The following is a 15,963-nucleotide window of genomic DNA, read 5'->3' as shown; positions in this document are numbered from 1 at the left end:
TATTCCTACGATAAACTTTAATTTATAAATTAGGCACAGTAAGAGATTAACAAGAGTAACTAAAAATAAAACAGAACAACAATATACTGTAATAAAAGTTACATGAATGATGTCTCTCTCTCTCAACATATCTTACTGTACAAATTTAATACCTTTTTCTAACTAAGCACTTATCCTGCACTATGGCTATTAACTTCTGCAGTTTGAAGCATGACAGCAAAACAGGCACCGATTTCTTTTTCCTTCATGATTTCATGGATAGAAGTTCTTAATGCAGATCTTAGCAATCTCATCCAGCATAGGATTTTTTTTTCCCTAATTAAAGTTGAGAATTTTCACCTTTTCAGTTAGAGGGAGCACTTTCCAGCTTCTCTTTGGCATATCAGAATTGCCAGCATCACTACTCGTGTGCTTTGGGGCCATTACTAAATAAAATTAGGGTCCCATGAACACAAGCACTGTGATACCTTGACAGGTGATGTGACAACCAACAGGGCTGCTAAGTGACAAATGGATAGGATACACTGAATAAAAGGACGATCCATAGGAAGGAGCGAGATTTCATCGTTCTGCTCAAGATGGCTGCAATCTAAAACTTATGAATTATTTCATTCTGGAATTTTTCATTTAGTATTTCTGGATCACAGTTGACCACGGGTAACTGAAACTGCAGAAAGTAAAACTGTGGACAAGGGGGGACTACTGTATATATACTCAGGGAATGATCCCAGCACAAAGGCTAAAACTGATGATGCAAGAGACAGGAAGAATTGCTGGAGAGCAGATGGGATCTGATGCACAAGGGGACAGGCTTGCCTCTGGCTATGAGCATGGACAGTTCAGCATGGGAACAGAAGAGCGTGCAGAGCAGAGGGGCAGACTCAGGCAGGTGGGCGCATGGAGAGGGGGAGTTTGTGGCAGCTGTCTTTTGATTACAGAGAAACGGTAAAGAAGGTCAGCTGAGAGTAAGGAGTGGCAAGCAAATGTTTTTAGAGAAATTCACTTTAGAATTCAGAGCATCTCGGAAAGACTTTCAGTAAAATTGGAACCAGTTTAAATATAATTTTTTTGGAGGTAGGGGAAATAGACCAGTAAAAATAAAATTTTAAGAATGCATTAAGTATATGTGTACATACACACCTATGCCTTTTAGTTTTAATCAAACTAATAAATGTTCATAATACCATATATTTTGAGAAGTAAAATTTTTCTGAGTATTACTTCTACTGTTTTTTTTTGATGACCACAAACTATGGAACTGAGGAACTCTGAACTAAAACACAGATTCTTAAATGAATGTCTCTATGGATTCTTCTACAAAGATCAAGAAGTAGGGTGCTCATGATACAGGAAAGATACTGTTTTATATATATATTTATAATAATTTTTGATACTATTTGATCTAGCTGTATCTGTGTAAGAATTATTTTTCAAGTAAAGAATGGCATCCACAAAAATATAATATCCAGTCTTTTTAGACACAACTGTGTAAGAATTTCAAAACTTGGAAGTGGGTTTTCAATTAACTAACCCTGGGTACCTGCATGAAGAATGATGCACCTGGAAATTCAAATTGCAATCATATTAAAGGAATAAATTAAAATGCAAAAAGGGACATCAGTCATTGCTTCTTGATTATCACTTCACAGGAACAGAGACACAAAAATTTAGCTTATTACGTTCCAATCTACCCATTTACCTGTACTGGCAGCAGAGTTGCTCTGTCCTTCATCTGAATACTGACAAGGATATTGTAACGGCTCATCTGCTCCTGGAAAGTACTATATATAAAAAAGTAAATAACAATTTAAAATTTCTTTAATACAAATCAAATCGTGTGAAAATTAAAGAGTAAGTATGTTTGAATTACTTCCTTGCTGAGATCTGAATGCAGCAAAAATGCTGCTTTATTTTCACTAAGGCATATACGGAAATTTGTAGATACAAAGATGTGCTAACTCTTCTGAATTTCAACCGTTATCAATGCCATATATCTACCTACACAGAGCCTAGATAATCTTGAAGGAAACAGCCAATATTCCTCTAGAGGAACATATGAAATACAGTAGTATCATTCCTCATAATTACATGAGACATTATTCATGTTCTCCCAGCAGTGATGCAAATCTCTAAAGTGTTGAAATGACCTAGTCTGACAACAGAGATGGTATGCCATAGAATAATTTGTTAGACATTTTAAATATCAAGGATAGATTATGAATGTCACTCTATGAACCAGAGGTAAAATACTGGATATATGTGCTGGATAAAAATTAGAATTTAGGGAGAAAAAAGAGAAATGTTTTCTTCTCAAATTAGACAAAGCACAGATATGCACAATCAAAATCTGAATAATTTATATAATCCAAAGTTTTAAGGTATCTGATTATGGAGACCAAGCTGTTTTCTTTACTTTTTAATTTTTACTGTGTTGTTTTCTTATGAGTGTATCTTTAGGTCCCAGGATTCTACATATAGCTATTCTCCAAATATGAAATTAAGCTTTAATAAGATGAGTTTAAGCTGCTGTGCCTAACTTATTTTCAATAGAATGAACAAATTAATTATGTGGCCATTTAGGAAATCACTTAATCTATATTCAAAGAGATTGAAAGATTCTTCTGCTTAGCAAATTTTCTGAAATTCAGGCACTTTCACATTTCCAAGTCAAGGTACTACTTGATAGATTTGTTAGTGCATAAAAAATCAGAGGCCTAGATTGATTCAAATAATTCTAACAAAAGTGTTTGATTTATAGACTGGGAAATTCTAATAATTATTTAAAATGATTCTTCTAAATTCTAAAATTCTACAGATCCTAGAAAAAAGTTTAACTTTTTAATGGCAAGTGGAAAGTTGAAAATATACAATGAAAAACCAAAAGGTAAAAATCACTTAAATAAAAGTGTCTGGGAATGTAGCCTCTCTAGTGTGCTACATAAATGACTGCTTGATAAAGATTTGTACTAAAGAAAATTTATAACTCAGCAACAATTAGAGTCATAAAATACTTAAGTCGTGTAAAGGCTTTAGAGATCATCTAATTCAACTTCTGTCACATTACAGATAAGGCAACAGGCCCAGGAAAAAATAAATCTACCAAGTTAAGCAGAAGGAAAAAAGCATGTTCAGAGACCTAGTCTAGCCATCTTTCCATTATAAAGAACTAGATTTTTTTTTCCAAAATAGTGTTTTGTCCTCTGATTATGTGAGTAATGAATACCCATTCTAAAGTGGAAAATACAAAAAAGTATAAGACAAAAAAAAAATAATGATATCCCTTTACTTTAAAATCTCATTAAAACTCAGTATATACAAAAGTCCCTTAATCCCAAAGCCCCTCAAAAGAAGGATTATACCCGCATCAAGTGAGTCATTATTTTCACAATTTCCTCCATTGAAGGGCGCTGAGAAGGATCTTTAGACCAACAACGAGTCATCAGGCTCTCAATGGGCTTAGGTAAATTTTTGATCAGTGGTGGTCGAGTACCTACAATGAAAAATTACAGAAGGGGAGAAAAGAATGTATTTACTCAAAGAATAGTATAAGTTTCTAACATGGTATTTATTTTCTAAATCAAGATTTTTTTAGGAGGAATAAAAGTACATTTATTTTGTCCTTTAGGTAAACATTGCATTTTCATAAAGGGGAATCTACACCTTTTGAGAAACCAAATTAAAATTTTCACATGCATTATGACTGAGAGTTAATAATAGTTCATTTACTATAAACACTCTTTTAACAAATAGTTAACAGCTTAATGTGTGAATGGTAACTTAAGGTAATCATATCTGACCTGTATTTTCAGATTTATCATAAAAATTTCAAATCTGTTTGAAAAATCATCTTCCATATATCATAAGTCATCAACCATAGTTGATATATTACATAGTATTACACTCACTGACTTCTAAACGGTTCTTTTGTGGGAGGCAGGCCTTACAGTAGCTGTGAGTCAGTCATTTCACAAGCTTAAAACTGCCAACTTTTATGTAATTTAATAAGACTAATATCACTAGCAAGGTCCCTAACTTAAAAGAAGGGCTAGATGATAAGGAAATCTTTGTAAATTTACCAATTAATAAGTTAGTTCTTTTATTTCTTACTTCACTGACATTCAATTTTACTGACACATGACAGAAAAAGAAAACACCATCCTGGTCAATGCTCTAGCATTCTCCATAACGACAGAAAAGGTAGTACAATAAACCAGAAATTGGCAAACACACACGATTACTCCAATGACTCCTTGACATGTCGATGAATGACCAAGACAGTGGGGCAGATATTTGTTCTATCACACTTGTGGAATAGTGTGTCAAAAATGCCATTAATCAGAGTAATTATAATCAAGAGATAGAAATTAAACAACAGAGAAGGATAGCAAAAGTTAAAAGATTCAGCAATTTCCTTTCAAGAAGTATATTTTCCCAAAGGAACTGCAAAGTAAATTGATTAATGAAGGAGATGTATTCTAGTATCATGAGTGGTTAGAAACATTGTAATTAGAGGTATAAAGGAAATAGGAGGGATGCAAGGACACTGTGTCCATAAATGAATATAACTTAAAAATATGGACATTTGAGTCAGAAATATCAGATCTAATCTCAGCAACACCACTTATTAAACCTGTGCTGCTGCTGCTGCTAAGTCGCTTCAGTCGTGTCCGACTCTGTGCGACCCCGTGAACGGCAGCCCACCAGGCTCCCCAATCCCTGGGATTCTCCAGGCAAGAACACTGGAGTGGGTTGCCATTTCCTTCTCCAATGCATGAAAGTGAAAAGTGAAAGTGAAGTCGCTCAGTCATGCCCGACTCTTAGCAATCCCATGGATTGCAGCCTACCAGGCTCCTCCGTCCATGGGATTTTCCAGGCAAGAGTACTGGAGTGGGGTGCCATTGCCTTCTCCACTAAACCTGTGACCCTAGGCAAATTACTTAGCTTCTCTGGGTCTCAGCTTCCTAATAAGGAAAGCTGTAAAATGGGACAATAACAGCACTCACGTCATAAAGATGAATGAGAAGCTAAAAAGCAAGACTATGTGATGCACTTCATGTTTTGCCTTTATGAATAGCTTAAGTAACAACTCTTACTTAATATGCTTTGCTTTCTCTCCTCAGTGAGACACTGCTTCTTCAAGAGAAAAAAGCAATAGCTCCCTAATTATCTTAACCATGTGAGAAATTTTTTTTCCCCACAGCGTCCAGTCCAACGCGTCCCTGTCTGCTGGAGAGAGGCAACGAGGCAGCTGGCTCTGGCTGTCTACTGATGGCCTCTTCCGCACGGGCACAGCCAGACCTTCTCAGCTTTGTCCAGAGCCAGGACTGCCCCAGCTCTGCTCGATCTTGGTGTCAGGGCAGGTAGGGCTTGAGGCTGGTTACAAGAAATCGTATACTTTAATACTGGGGATATATGGTCTTCTTTGGGGGAGAAACAATTTCCAAATAAGAAATATACAAAATATACTGACGAAAAACTTCACAAACCGTTATGAACAGCCCACATGATACGGAAAGCCGGGCCACCAATTTCATCAAAGGGTTTCCGACGTGTTATCACTTCCCAAAGGATAATACCCCAGCTGAAGACATCACATTTTTCACTGTAATTGCTACCTAGAAAAAAAAGGTAGTAAAATTTCAAGACTTTTCCCCACATGACTTACAGAAGTAATGGCTTTCATAAATTTTAAGAATAAGCATCATGTACAAAAACAAGAGAATGGCACAGGTAGGGTTGAGAAACTTTCTGAAGACCTCAAGTCTTTGCAATAAATATATTTTTAAAATGAGTTAAGTATTAAAATTGTACTCAAAAACTTACTCTATCATGTATAAAATAGACAACTAGCAGGAAGCTGCCATATAACACAGGGATCCCAGCATGGCACTCTGTGATGACCTGGACTTGGAGTAGGGGGTCGGGGAGGGAGGCTCAGAAGGAAGGGGGAATACATACATACACACACATATATATATGTATAGTTATGACTGATTTGCATTGATGTACAGCAGAGACCACCACACTGTAAAGCAATTATCATCCAATAAAGAGAAAAAAAAACAAACCCCACTTTAGAAGGTTAGTTATTTTCTACCTTCTTGTCAAGAAATGTAGACCTTATCTTTTATTTAAACATATTTTCTCTGGGGCAGAGAATTAAAACAACTTGTACATTCCTTTCTGTAATATCTTACTCCTTTCTGTAATTTCTTAACCTTAAAATTTTCTTCTCTCATTCTCTTGATGGAAAACACTATCAAAGCAGAAGAAATTTCTAATCTAGTGGGAAGATTCTTTTTTTCCAAAATATCTGGTGAGATAAATTATTAACTTGCAAACTTAAAAGTAAGTTGTAAGCAGGAAAACTACAAATACCAAATTTATAGTAAGTAGATTTATGCAGCAAAATGTACATAATTATATGTTGGTTGGTCAATCAGCTGATAAACAAACAAACAAAACCCTAAAACCCATGAACAGCCCACTGTAAGAATGATCAATTATTACAACAGTAGCTACGGATGTACTTTGCATGTGGCACAGGCACTGGGCACTATGAACCACACAATGACATTACAATCTGATTTGAACCATAGGTGCTGACATCTTTCAGAAATGAAGAAATCTACATAGCCTAATAGTCTGAGTTTTGTTGCTCTAAACAATTAAGAGTAACTTTTATTTCTGGGTTCTTCTGTAAAAACAAATCTTTCTGCTCTCCACACTACAGTAATAACTGTGCTATTTTAACTCAAAGAAAGTCACATTAAATAAATAATTTCAAAACAATGCCAATTATGTGTATTCTACATACGAACTTAAAACAAGTGGCATTATTTAACCTTATATAATTTAACGCTGGCTTGTCCACAAACTTTTTAACTGAACTTTGTGGCAAAATAGCTCCACTCAAGGGACCAGCTGCAGAGCAAATTTCTTTCTCTTGGTGGCTAAAAACAAAGAACAAAAAACTTTAAATTCATCAAAAATAAAAGTCAAAATCAGAATTCAATTATTGAATGTTTCTGAATTTCATGGGCTTTCATACCTTCTAATGTATGAATCACATGTCTTCAGTTCAAATTTTCTCAATTGTTTAAAAGACAATTGATGTTTTTATACAGAAACCTCATATGCAATTTATGGATCACTCTTTTAAAACTTGAGTTAAGACACACAGATGTAAAAGTAAGCATAAGGTATCCCTTACTTGTCCTTAGCATCACACTTCTGTCCAGTTACCTGCATTCTTTCTAAGGCATGCTCATTTAAGCTCTGAAGGGCCGATTTTCAATCGCTAGGAAACCAACGCAAAGCATACTTGGTTCTCGTTACGCCCTGTACTGTCTTATAGTTTGCAGTGAACAGGACTGGAAAAGGTCAGTTTTCATTCCCATCCCTAAGAAAGGCACGGACAAGGCAATGGCACCCCACTGCCTGGAAAATTCCATGGACGGAGGAGCCTGGTGGGCTGCAGTCCATGGGGTCACTAAGAGTCGGACACAACTGAAGCAACTTAGCAGCAGCAGCAAGAAAGGCAATGCCAAAGAATGCTGAAACTACCACACAATTGTACTCATCTCACACGCTAGTAAAGTAATGCTCAAAATTCTCCAAGCCAGGCTTCAATAGTACATGAACCGTGAACTTCCAGATGTTCAAGCTGGATTTAGAAAAGGCAGAGGAACCAGAGATCAAATTGCCAACATCCAAAGGATCATCAAAAAAGTAAGAGAGTTCCAGAAAAACATCTACTTCTGCTTTATTGACTATGCCAAACCTTTGACTGTGTGGACCACGATAAACTCTGGAAATTCTTAAAGAGATGGGAATTCCAGACCACCTGACCTACCTCCTGAGAAATCTGTATGCAGGTCAGGAAGCAACAGCTACAACTGGACGTTGGACATGGAACAACACACTGGTTCCAAATACGGAAAGGAGTACGTCAAGGCTGAATATTGTCACCCCACTTATTTAACTTATACGCAGAGTACATCATGAGAAAAGCTGGGCTGGCTGAAGCACAAGCTGGAATCAAGATTGCTGGGAGAAATATCAAAAAGCTCAGATATGCAGATGACATTGCCCTTAAGGCAGAAAGCAAAGAAGAACTAAAGAGCCTCTTGATGAAAGTGAAAGAGGAATGTGAAAGAGTTGGCTTAAAACTCAACATTCAGAAAACTAAGGTCATCGCATATGGTCCCAACACTTCATGGCAAATAGATGGAGAAACAATGGAAACAGTGAGAGACTTTATTTTTTGGGGCTCCCAAATCACTGCAGATGGTGATTGCAGCCATTAAAAGAAATTAAAAGACGTTTGCTCCTAGGCAGAAAAGTTATGACCAACCTAGACAGCTTATTAAAAAGCAGAGATATTACTTTGCCAACAAAGGTCCATCTAGTCTAGGCTATGGTTTTTCCAGTGGTCATGTATGGATGTGAGAGTTGGACTATAAAGAAAGCTGAGCACCGAAGAATTGATGCTTTTGAACTGTGGTGATGGAGAAGACTCTTGAAAGTCCCTTGGACTGCAAGGAGATCCAACCAGTCCATCCTAAAGGAAATCAGTCCTGAATATTCTTTGCAAGGACTGATGCTAAAGCTGAAATTCCAATACTTTGGCCACCGGATGCGAAGAACTGACTCATCTGAAAAGACCCTGATGCTGGGAAAGATTGAAGGCAGGAGGAGAAGGGGATGACAGAGGATGAGATGGTTGGATGGCATCACCGACTTAATGGACATGAGTTTGAGTAAGCTTCAAGAGTTGGCAATGGACAGGAAGGCCTGGTGTGCTGCTGTCCATGGGGTCGCAAAGAGTTGGACACGACTGAGCGACTGAACTGAATTGAACTGTTAATTTGTAAACACTGAATCATTTCCTCCAGGAGGAAATACAGGATTGGGTTCCTGTGAGCCTCTTCACAATGTTTTTGTCAACTTATCAATATATTAACCTTGTTTTATGTGTTTCTGTTTAAAACATCTTTTTTAATATAAATCGTTGATTCATTAAACTCATGGCCAAAAGCACTGTAACTCATGCCTGAATGCAGATTAGCTAGCAAGTGCATTTTCTCTGTAAGACACATCACAGCCTTCTGACACTTAGGAACGCTAGAAAGCACTTCAATATTACTCGTAGAGGCCGTTTTAAACTGTGAAATCATCAACACAAAGTACAAAAAAGGGGAAAAAATGAGGCACTCAATAGATCACACAAGTGATACAGTATGAGAACTGACACAAGAGGGCAGAGCAGTGCCTTGTGTGACCTCAGCCGGGAATGTGTGTGTTGGGCAACTCAAAATTTTTTCCTGCTCTGTGCATACCTGTGAATAACCTATGAAAAGAATTATGAGTACTGATTTTAGGGTTCACATAGGCAATTTTGCCGTTATGGAATCTGAGCATGAGGATCAACTGTACATATGCCTGACCTTCACAGACAACCGAAATCTGGCTGTGAGATTCAAGATCTAAGGCTGTATTTATGCAGTACTTCCTTAGACTTTAGGAAGTATCTTGTGTAAATGCCATGTAGAAATAAAATCATGTAAATAGGGGAAAGCCATAAACACAATGGATTTACATGGGGTAATAAGGCAGATTATCAGTCACATCACGCTTTTGCTATTTTACCTTCAAAAACTTCAGGTGCCATCCAAGCAGCACTCCCCTTATTGTTGGTCATGTGTGTCTGAATGTCACAGGCTGTACCAAAATCACAGATTTTTAAAACTGTCCCCCCTGCAACCAGCAGCAAGCTGTTTAAAAAACAAACAAGACAAAAAATAAACCAAAAAATGAATTAAAGGTTATAAGACCAGTATCTGATTCTACAATAAAAGAGATATTTGAGGAAATAGAAAAGGTTAATAAGCAAAATGTCACTATTCAACTTCTGTAAAATGTGAACCAGTCACCTGTAATAGCTTACTAATATAGAGGAATATTGGCAAAAGTTGACTTTAAGCCAGTTCTAAGGGTGACTGCTAGACTCAAATTCTGATGTCTCCATCTCTATCTCCATAATTTTTCTTGATTATGCTTCTCTCTGGGCCAAAATATGGGGTTTTAAAAAACATGTAGTAAGTGAACATTAAGGTGTTCTGAAATGGGAGTGGCTGGATATCATTACCTTCATAAACTGTTGGCTCCTATACTTTACCTGCCTACCCCAGTGTTTTTTAAGGTGCAAGTAGAAACCTAGTCATAAAATCTAAATCATAACAATTCTAGATCACATATCTGGGGACCCAGATTGCAAAACAACCCAGAAGATTATGACAGCATTAAAAAAAAAAAAAGGAAATATCAAAGTGTATCACAACTACTAAGATTAAATATTGTTTCAGAAAAGTTCAGTTTCAGGTCTACACACATTATTATGTACACACAACAGACTGTGAAGTACTTCTTACTGTGGATCATGGTGCCAAAAGTTTCCAAACCTTCTTTGCTCTTATTAACCTTACTGTAAACAGAAATGAGTCTTTAGTTAGCCTAATGCAGCAAGACTGCTTAGCTGTTCACTGACCCTATTTCCTTTCCTTTTTAGGTACATTTCTCAGCCTTCTAAGCAATTAGGTATGGTTATTATGATCATTCTAGCCAGTAGAATGTGATGTACTTCACCTTCAAGCCTGGTCCATAAAAATCTCCTACATATATATATGTATATCTATCTATCTATCTATCTATCTATCTATATATATACACTCCTTTCCCTATATGTCACTGAATGCAGCGGATTCTGACATACAAGACAGGCGGAGTCTGGGACATAAATCAGGAACGTTCACTTTGAACTTTAGAAGCAAAACCCACAAACCACCGAACCCATTTAGGGTTCAGTTCTCTATCTCTTGGCTTAATGATGCCCTTATCTTCTTGATCACCTATGCATGTAAAGGATGTCTGCTGTAATATGTAGCACCTCTGGGTTTGCTGCTGGATGTTTCTGCAGTTTACCCAGTTTGCCATATTGCTGGAGGACCAAAATTCTTCTCATGTGAGTTTAAGAGTCAAAGCCACATTACTATACGAGCCCTGTGAACACTGTCAAGAGGAGTATATGGGGATTTAAGCATGTATAGGTTACACTATACATAATGTTGCTTTATTCCCTTACCAGGATATTTTTTTCATATCATTATATAAAGATATTTACATAAAGTTATAAATTCTTTGCATATAATTCTGTTCCAAAATTCTAACTGGACAGATTATTTAGAATATTAGTTTTTTTTTTAGTCCATCATGACTAAAATAAGCCAGATAAACTACTATTCATATCTCCATAATGCCACAAATACTGTGATAATTTAAGTGGAAAGAATGCTAAGTGCAAATTACCTTTATATACACTTAAACAAACAAAAAATTTTCTTTGTTTTCTTAGTTTCACCACTAAGTTCTTACTACTCTTTATCCAAGAAATTCTGTAACTGAATTCTTGGTTTCATCCTAGTATATTCAAAATATCACAGTAATTTTTCTGAATGACTTTTATATTATTACTATTTACAGTGAATACCCCTTTACTCATAAGATTCTGAATGAACTAGCAAAAAGCTAACTAAAGTAGGGGCACAAGCTGATGCTGTATGAAACACCTAATTGTATCATCAGGTGCCTTCTTTCTGTGCCATTCTAAAAAACTCCTCCTGACTGGAGACTCCACAGGTTTTCCAGGGACAATAAGATAGGGCACATGTGTCTGTACATGCAATTATACATGAAAGTACAGCCATTCCAAGAGTTTCCTTTTCCCCAGCACCTTCTAAAAAATAAATTCTAATGATAAAGCCCAATTTGTATACAGGGTGCCCCACAGGCAATTTTCAACACTACACCATGAGTCCAACTGTAAGAATGCCCGAGAGGAATGAATGACCTAGACCATATCTCTTATAAATATGTTAATAGTATTTATTAGCAAAACAAGAGTCCCTAGCTGCAGATGACTTTGGTAAGACATAGCTGGTCTGTCTAAATAGGTTGGTTAAATAAACCTAAAATTTATGGATCTACAGGGTATGGTTGAATGGAGAATGGGAGTAGATGTTTAAGCTGTGTAATTATGGAATCTAAAAGATGTTAAAAAACATCTCTTGTGAGATTATTTTAAAGTATACTGTTTAATAACTCATTAGTCATTTCAAAGCCAAACATGCCCCGGTGCAGACGGGTGTTCCATCTAATGGGTTCTGGCTCCTCCAGGACAACGATGCTTCATGCCTCATCTTTGCATCATGAAGGCATGACACCTTCATGCCTCATCCTTTGAAATCAGCCAGTTTGTTCCTGGATAAGAGCTATGATTTTCACCAAATTGCTTTGATAATTCAACTCCGTTAATCTGGGGAGAGAGGAAAGGAGAACACAATCTCCCAAAACAGGGACCAAAAAATCTGCTTTCTTCTTTACTAGCCAAGATAGGTAGCTACAACAACAATCTCGGGAGTCAAGTTAAAAAGAAGTATCATAAACCTGGGACTTAAACATTATTTGACCAAGGACCCAGGGAAAGAGAAATCAGTTTAAGCTTGGAGGTGGAAATAAGGTACACTAGTGAGAACGGAGATTCCAAGAGTTGAAACCTATGTAGAGTGCGTCAGATTAGAAAGGAGAGTGGGAAGTTCCACCTGGAAGGGATACTGTGATGCTTTAAATCACTGTCAAGAGAATGTAATACTTCTGACTGATTTCCTAGGGGAAACCTCTTATCTGAGAACCCATGTGATGGCCAGCAGTAGAGGAGAAAGGGCACAGGGGGATTTTTTGTCACAGGTGGATAGAAAAGAGAAAAATTAGAGAGAAATGGGGACAAAAATATGTATGTTTTCTTTAACTTGAGTACCCCTGGGGGGGGGGGGGGGGAATCTCTGAAGTTTTAGCCTTTAAAAATATTTATTTAGGGAATTTCGAAGTTCTTTCAAAGTCCCAGAATCCACAATATAAAGAAATTCAGAGTATTTTCAGTTTCTACTCAGATGTGCCAGCAATGCCCTTTGCCTTTCTCTGAAAATGCAAATAATATAACCACCATTATAAAACCATTATAAAAAAAATGCAAACAAAATAACCACCCTGTGTAGTGTGGTGGAATGCTGACTATGTGTGGACACTGTGCTTATTAGGGATACAGTGGGGATCAAGACAGGCTTGTCTCTGCTCTCACGAAACTGTTCAGGGAAACCAATACATACTGTGGGCACAAAACAGGACGCACAGACTACCAGACTCTAGAAGTACGCTGGTCTAAGCAGAAGTTATTAAAAATAAAGATGCCACTGAAATAAAAATGCCACTGAAGACAACGTTCTAAAATGCAAGTTTAGATGGCTAAATGATGGAGGTGTGTTAAAAATAAACAATGTTAAAAGAATAAAAATAAACATTCTTCAGCAAGCTAAAAGGGAAGAGAAAAGAAAAACTGATGTGCAATAACCAGCTTAAATTCAGGAGTGGGTGGGGGTGCTGAGAGAGAGACCACATTATTAGAACTTACTTTGGTGGTTTCAGGTCCCTGTGGATTAGAGCTTTGGGCTGCATGCTGTGAAGATAAGCCACTCCTTGGGAACACTGTAAACACCAACTCATTGCGTGGGCAGCGGTGTAATATGGCAATGGTTCAGCACCATGCAGCACTGCAAAAGGAAGGCACAAACTAAAAAGAACTTTATTGCATATAACAAAAGACACAAGGTGAACACAGCACTGTCAGAACACATGACTGGGCATTTTCCTGCACATGCTCCCATCAGTCCTGCTTGTCCTTCTTTTTTTAATAAAAAGATAGAAACAGCTAATGATTTCAAATGGATAACTACCACATAAGTACCTAACATTTAATAGGACATCCAAATAGGACATCTAAATAGGACATTCAAATACAATTAATATATATTACCACATTTTTTAATCTCAATAGATGCAGTCTTGCACAAAATAATATAAATTATAAGCATCTGATAGCATACTGTACTTTCAGAGAGATACAAACAGTATAGAAGAAAACAAAATAATGTGCACTGAAATGTTTACAATTATGCTTTCTATAATAGCTAAAAACTAGAAGTAATTCAAAATAAAACACAGAAGTATTAGACAGCCATTAACAATGACAAACACATGAGCAGGAGACATAGCTAAAGAAAATGCTACATGTTATAAAAATGGTGTGACAAGAGACTATATATATGGTTGGTGTTTCTTAGAGTGAAACAGCTCTGTTCTACACAGGTAACTAAATGGTTTAGCTCTGTTCTATAAAGGGAACTAAATAATACAGTTTCCTTTCATTGTTACTAAAATGTTCCATAAAGTGAACATTTTCACAAATTTACTTTTTGGGGGAAAAAAAAGCAAAATAAAGAAGAATAAGGATGTGTAGTTAAAAAGTTCTAAAATGAGGAGACTGAAAGCTAAGACAGGGCAAAAAGAAAAGGCTGTAAGTATGAAGATACTTTAAAATCTATTTAAAAAGCAAGTGATGCTTTTAACATTATGAAAAGTACCATCAATTTAAAAGATTACTATACTTAGACATCTAAATTTCACATACTAATGTTGTAGCCTCTTGTCTTTAGCAGATTTTTAATCTTTGGCAGATTTCTTTTCTTAACTATCTCCTTTTGGGACTCTGAGGATAAATTGTGAAGAACATTAAGTAACTTACAGTTTGTATTAAAAGCTTTTCAATTATTTTACTCTAATGAAGACAGGTCTAATGACACTCACCATTATACAAGGAGCCCCCTTCAGCATATTCCATTACAAGACACACCTGAAGGAAACATATGTCGGAATAATTAACCACAGAGCTACAGCATCCTAGGGAACTTGAGAGACAACTTAGATCAAGCTTTGATTTTATAAATGCATTTAAAAATCATTCTTTTGGTCCCCAGTGTCTGAATAGCACTACAGGGGAAAAAAAAAAGGTATCATGATCTAAGACCTTGTCTTCTAGGGGCCCACTGTCTAAGTGTGGAGATGTATATAAAAACATAATCACAAGATCTTTGGGGATTTTTCCCCTGGAGAAGGAAATGGCAATCCACTCCAGTACTATTGCCTGGAAAATCCCATGGACAGAGGAGCCTGGTAGGCTGCAGTCCATGGGGTCGCAAAGAGTCGGACACGACTGAGCGACTTCACTTTCACTTTCCAGCGCAAATGAACAGAGGCTATCACAGGTTATTTTGAACCTCCAAAGAAGATGAGGTTACTGGATAAGACCACCCAAGATAACTCTTCCCTTATACCGTGTTGCTAACAGATTAGAAGCACACACGGTATGATTTTTTTTTTTTTTAGAAATAATACGACAGATCAAAACAGCTTCATAAACTACACAGCTGCATGTATCTGCCATGTTTTTTCTCACAGACAGAGTAAAGTGAAAAAATGGCAAACTTACTGGATTCAAGCAGGCTCCATATAGCTTTACGATGTTAGGATGGTTCACACGTGACAACTGTCGAAGCTGTAACAAAAAAAGGTTTCTTTTGAAAAGTGCTAACTTTTGAAGAAGTGATCTCACAGTATCATTCAAATCTTAAGGTTGTACAAAACATTAGTTTAATCCTTCAACAATCACTGTTTCCTATGTAGCAGGCACCGTGATCATAAGTACCTGCCCACAATGGTACAGAATCCCTGCCCTGGAGTTCTCACAGATTAGTCGTGGGAGAGATACAAACACTAATAATTAAAGCAACATGCAAAGTGCTATAACAGGAGTTACGAACAAGGCGTGAGTACAATAAGAAGCAATTAAGTTTGCCAAGAAATGTTAGGCCATCCCTGAGATGGCACTGAGCTGAGCTATCCAAACCAGAGGAAGCCGTATCATCACATCACCTTCATCTTCACAGCTATGGTTGAAGGAATACTCTACCTACTCTATGCTGGGCACTGGGAGGCACTTTACAGATACTGTAT

The 15,963-nt window shown here is 36.9% G+C and overlaps 1 protein-coding gene across 5 annotated transcripts in view; it reads right to left on the bottom strand.

The window, feature by feature from the left end:
* MAP3K7 (mitogen-activated protein kinase kinase kinase 7) overlaps nucleotides 1-15,963 on the bottom strand; it is a 63,651-nt gene that overhangs the window by 30,396 nt on the left and 17,292 nt on the right. For 4 of the 5 annotated variants that reach the window (XR_008698306.1, XR_008698305.1, XM_055535467.1 and 1 more), the window contains exons 3-9: nucleotides 15,440-15,505; nucleotides 14,758-14,803; nucleotides 13,526-13,664; nucleotides 9,652-9,776; nucleotides 5,487-5,615; nucleotides 3,360-3,490; nucleotides 1,700-1,781 (exon numbers count right to left, since the gene is read on the bottom strand). Coding sequence is in view for 3 of the 5 variants with exons in the window: in XM_055535467.1 (XP_055391442.1) it covers nucleotides 1,700-1,781; nucleotides 3,360-3,490; nucleotides 5,487-5,615; nucleotides 9,652-9,776; nucleotides 13,526-13,664; nucleotides 14,758-14,803; nucleotides 15,440-15,505 (718 nt within the window). In the remaining 2 variants the exon portion in view is untranslated. The remainder of the gene's footprint in view (nucleotides 1-1,699; nucleotides 1,782-3,359; nucleotides 3,491-5,486; nucleotides 5,616-9,651; nucleotides 9,777-13,525; nucleotides 13,665-14,757; nucleotides 14,804-15,439; nucleotides 15,506-15,963) is intronic. The other variant, XM_055535468.1, reaches the window with a different exon arrangement.

This window comes from Bubalus kerabau, chromosome 9, assembly GCF_029407905.1.
Source record: "Bubalus kerabau isolate K-KA32 ecotype Philippines breed swamp buffalo chromosome 9, PCC_UOA_SB_1v2, whole genome shotgun sequence".
Classification (NCBI taxonomy): Eukaryota; Metazoa; Chordata; class Mammalia; order Artiodactyla; family Bovidae; genus Bubalus; species Bubalus kerabau.
Note: the sequence above shows the minus strand (reverse complement) of the source record. Positions and strands in the feature narration are given on the sequence as shown.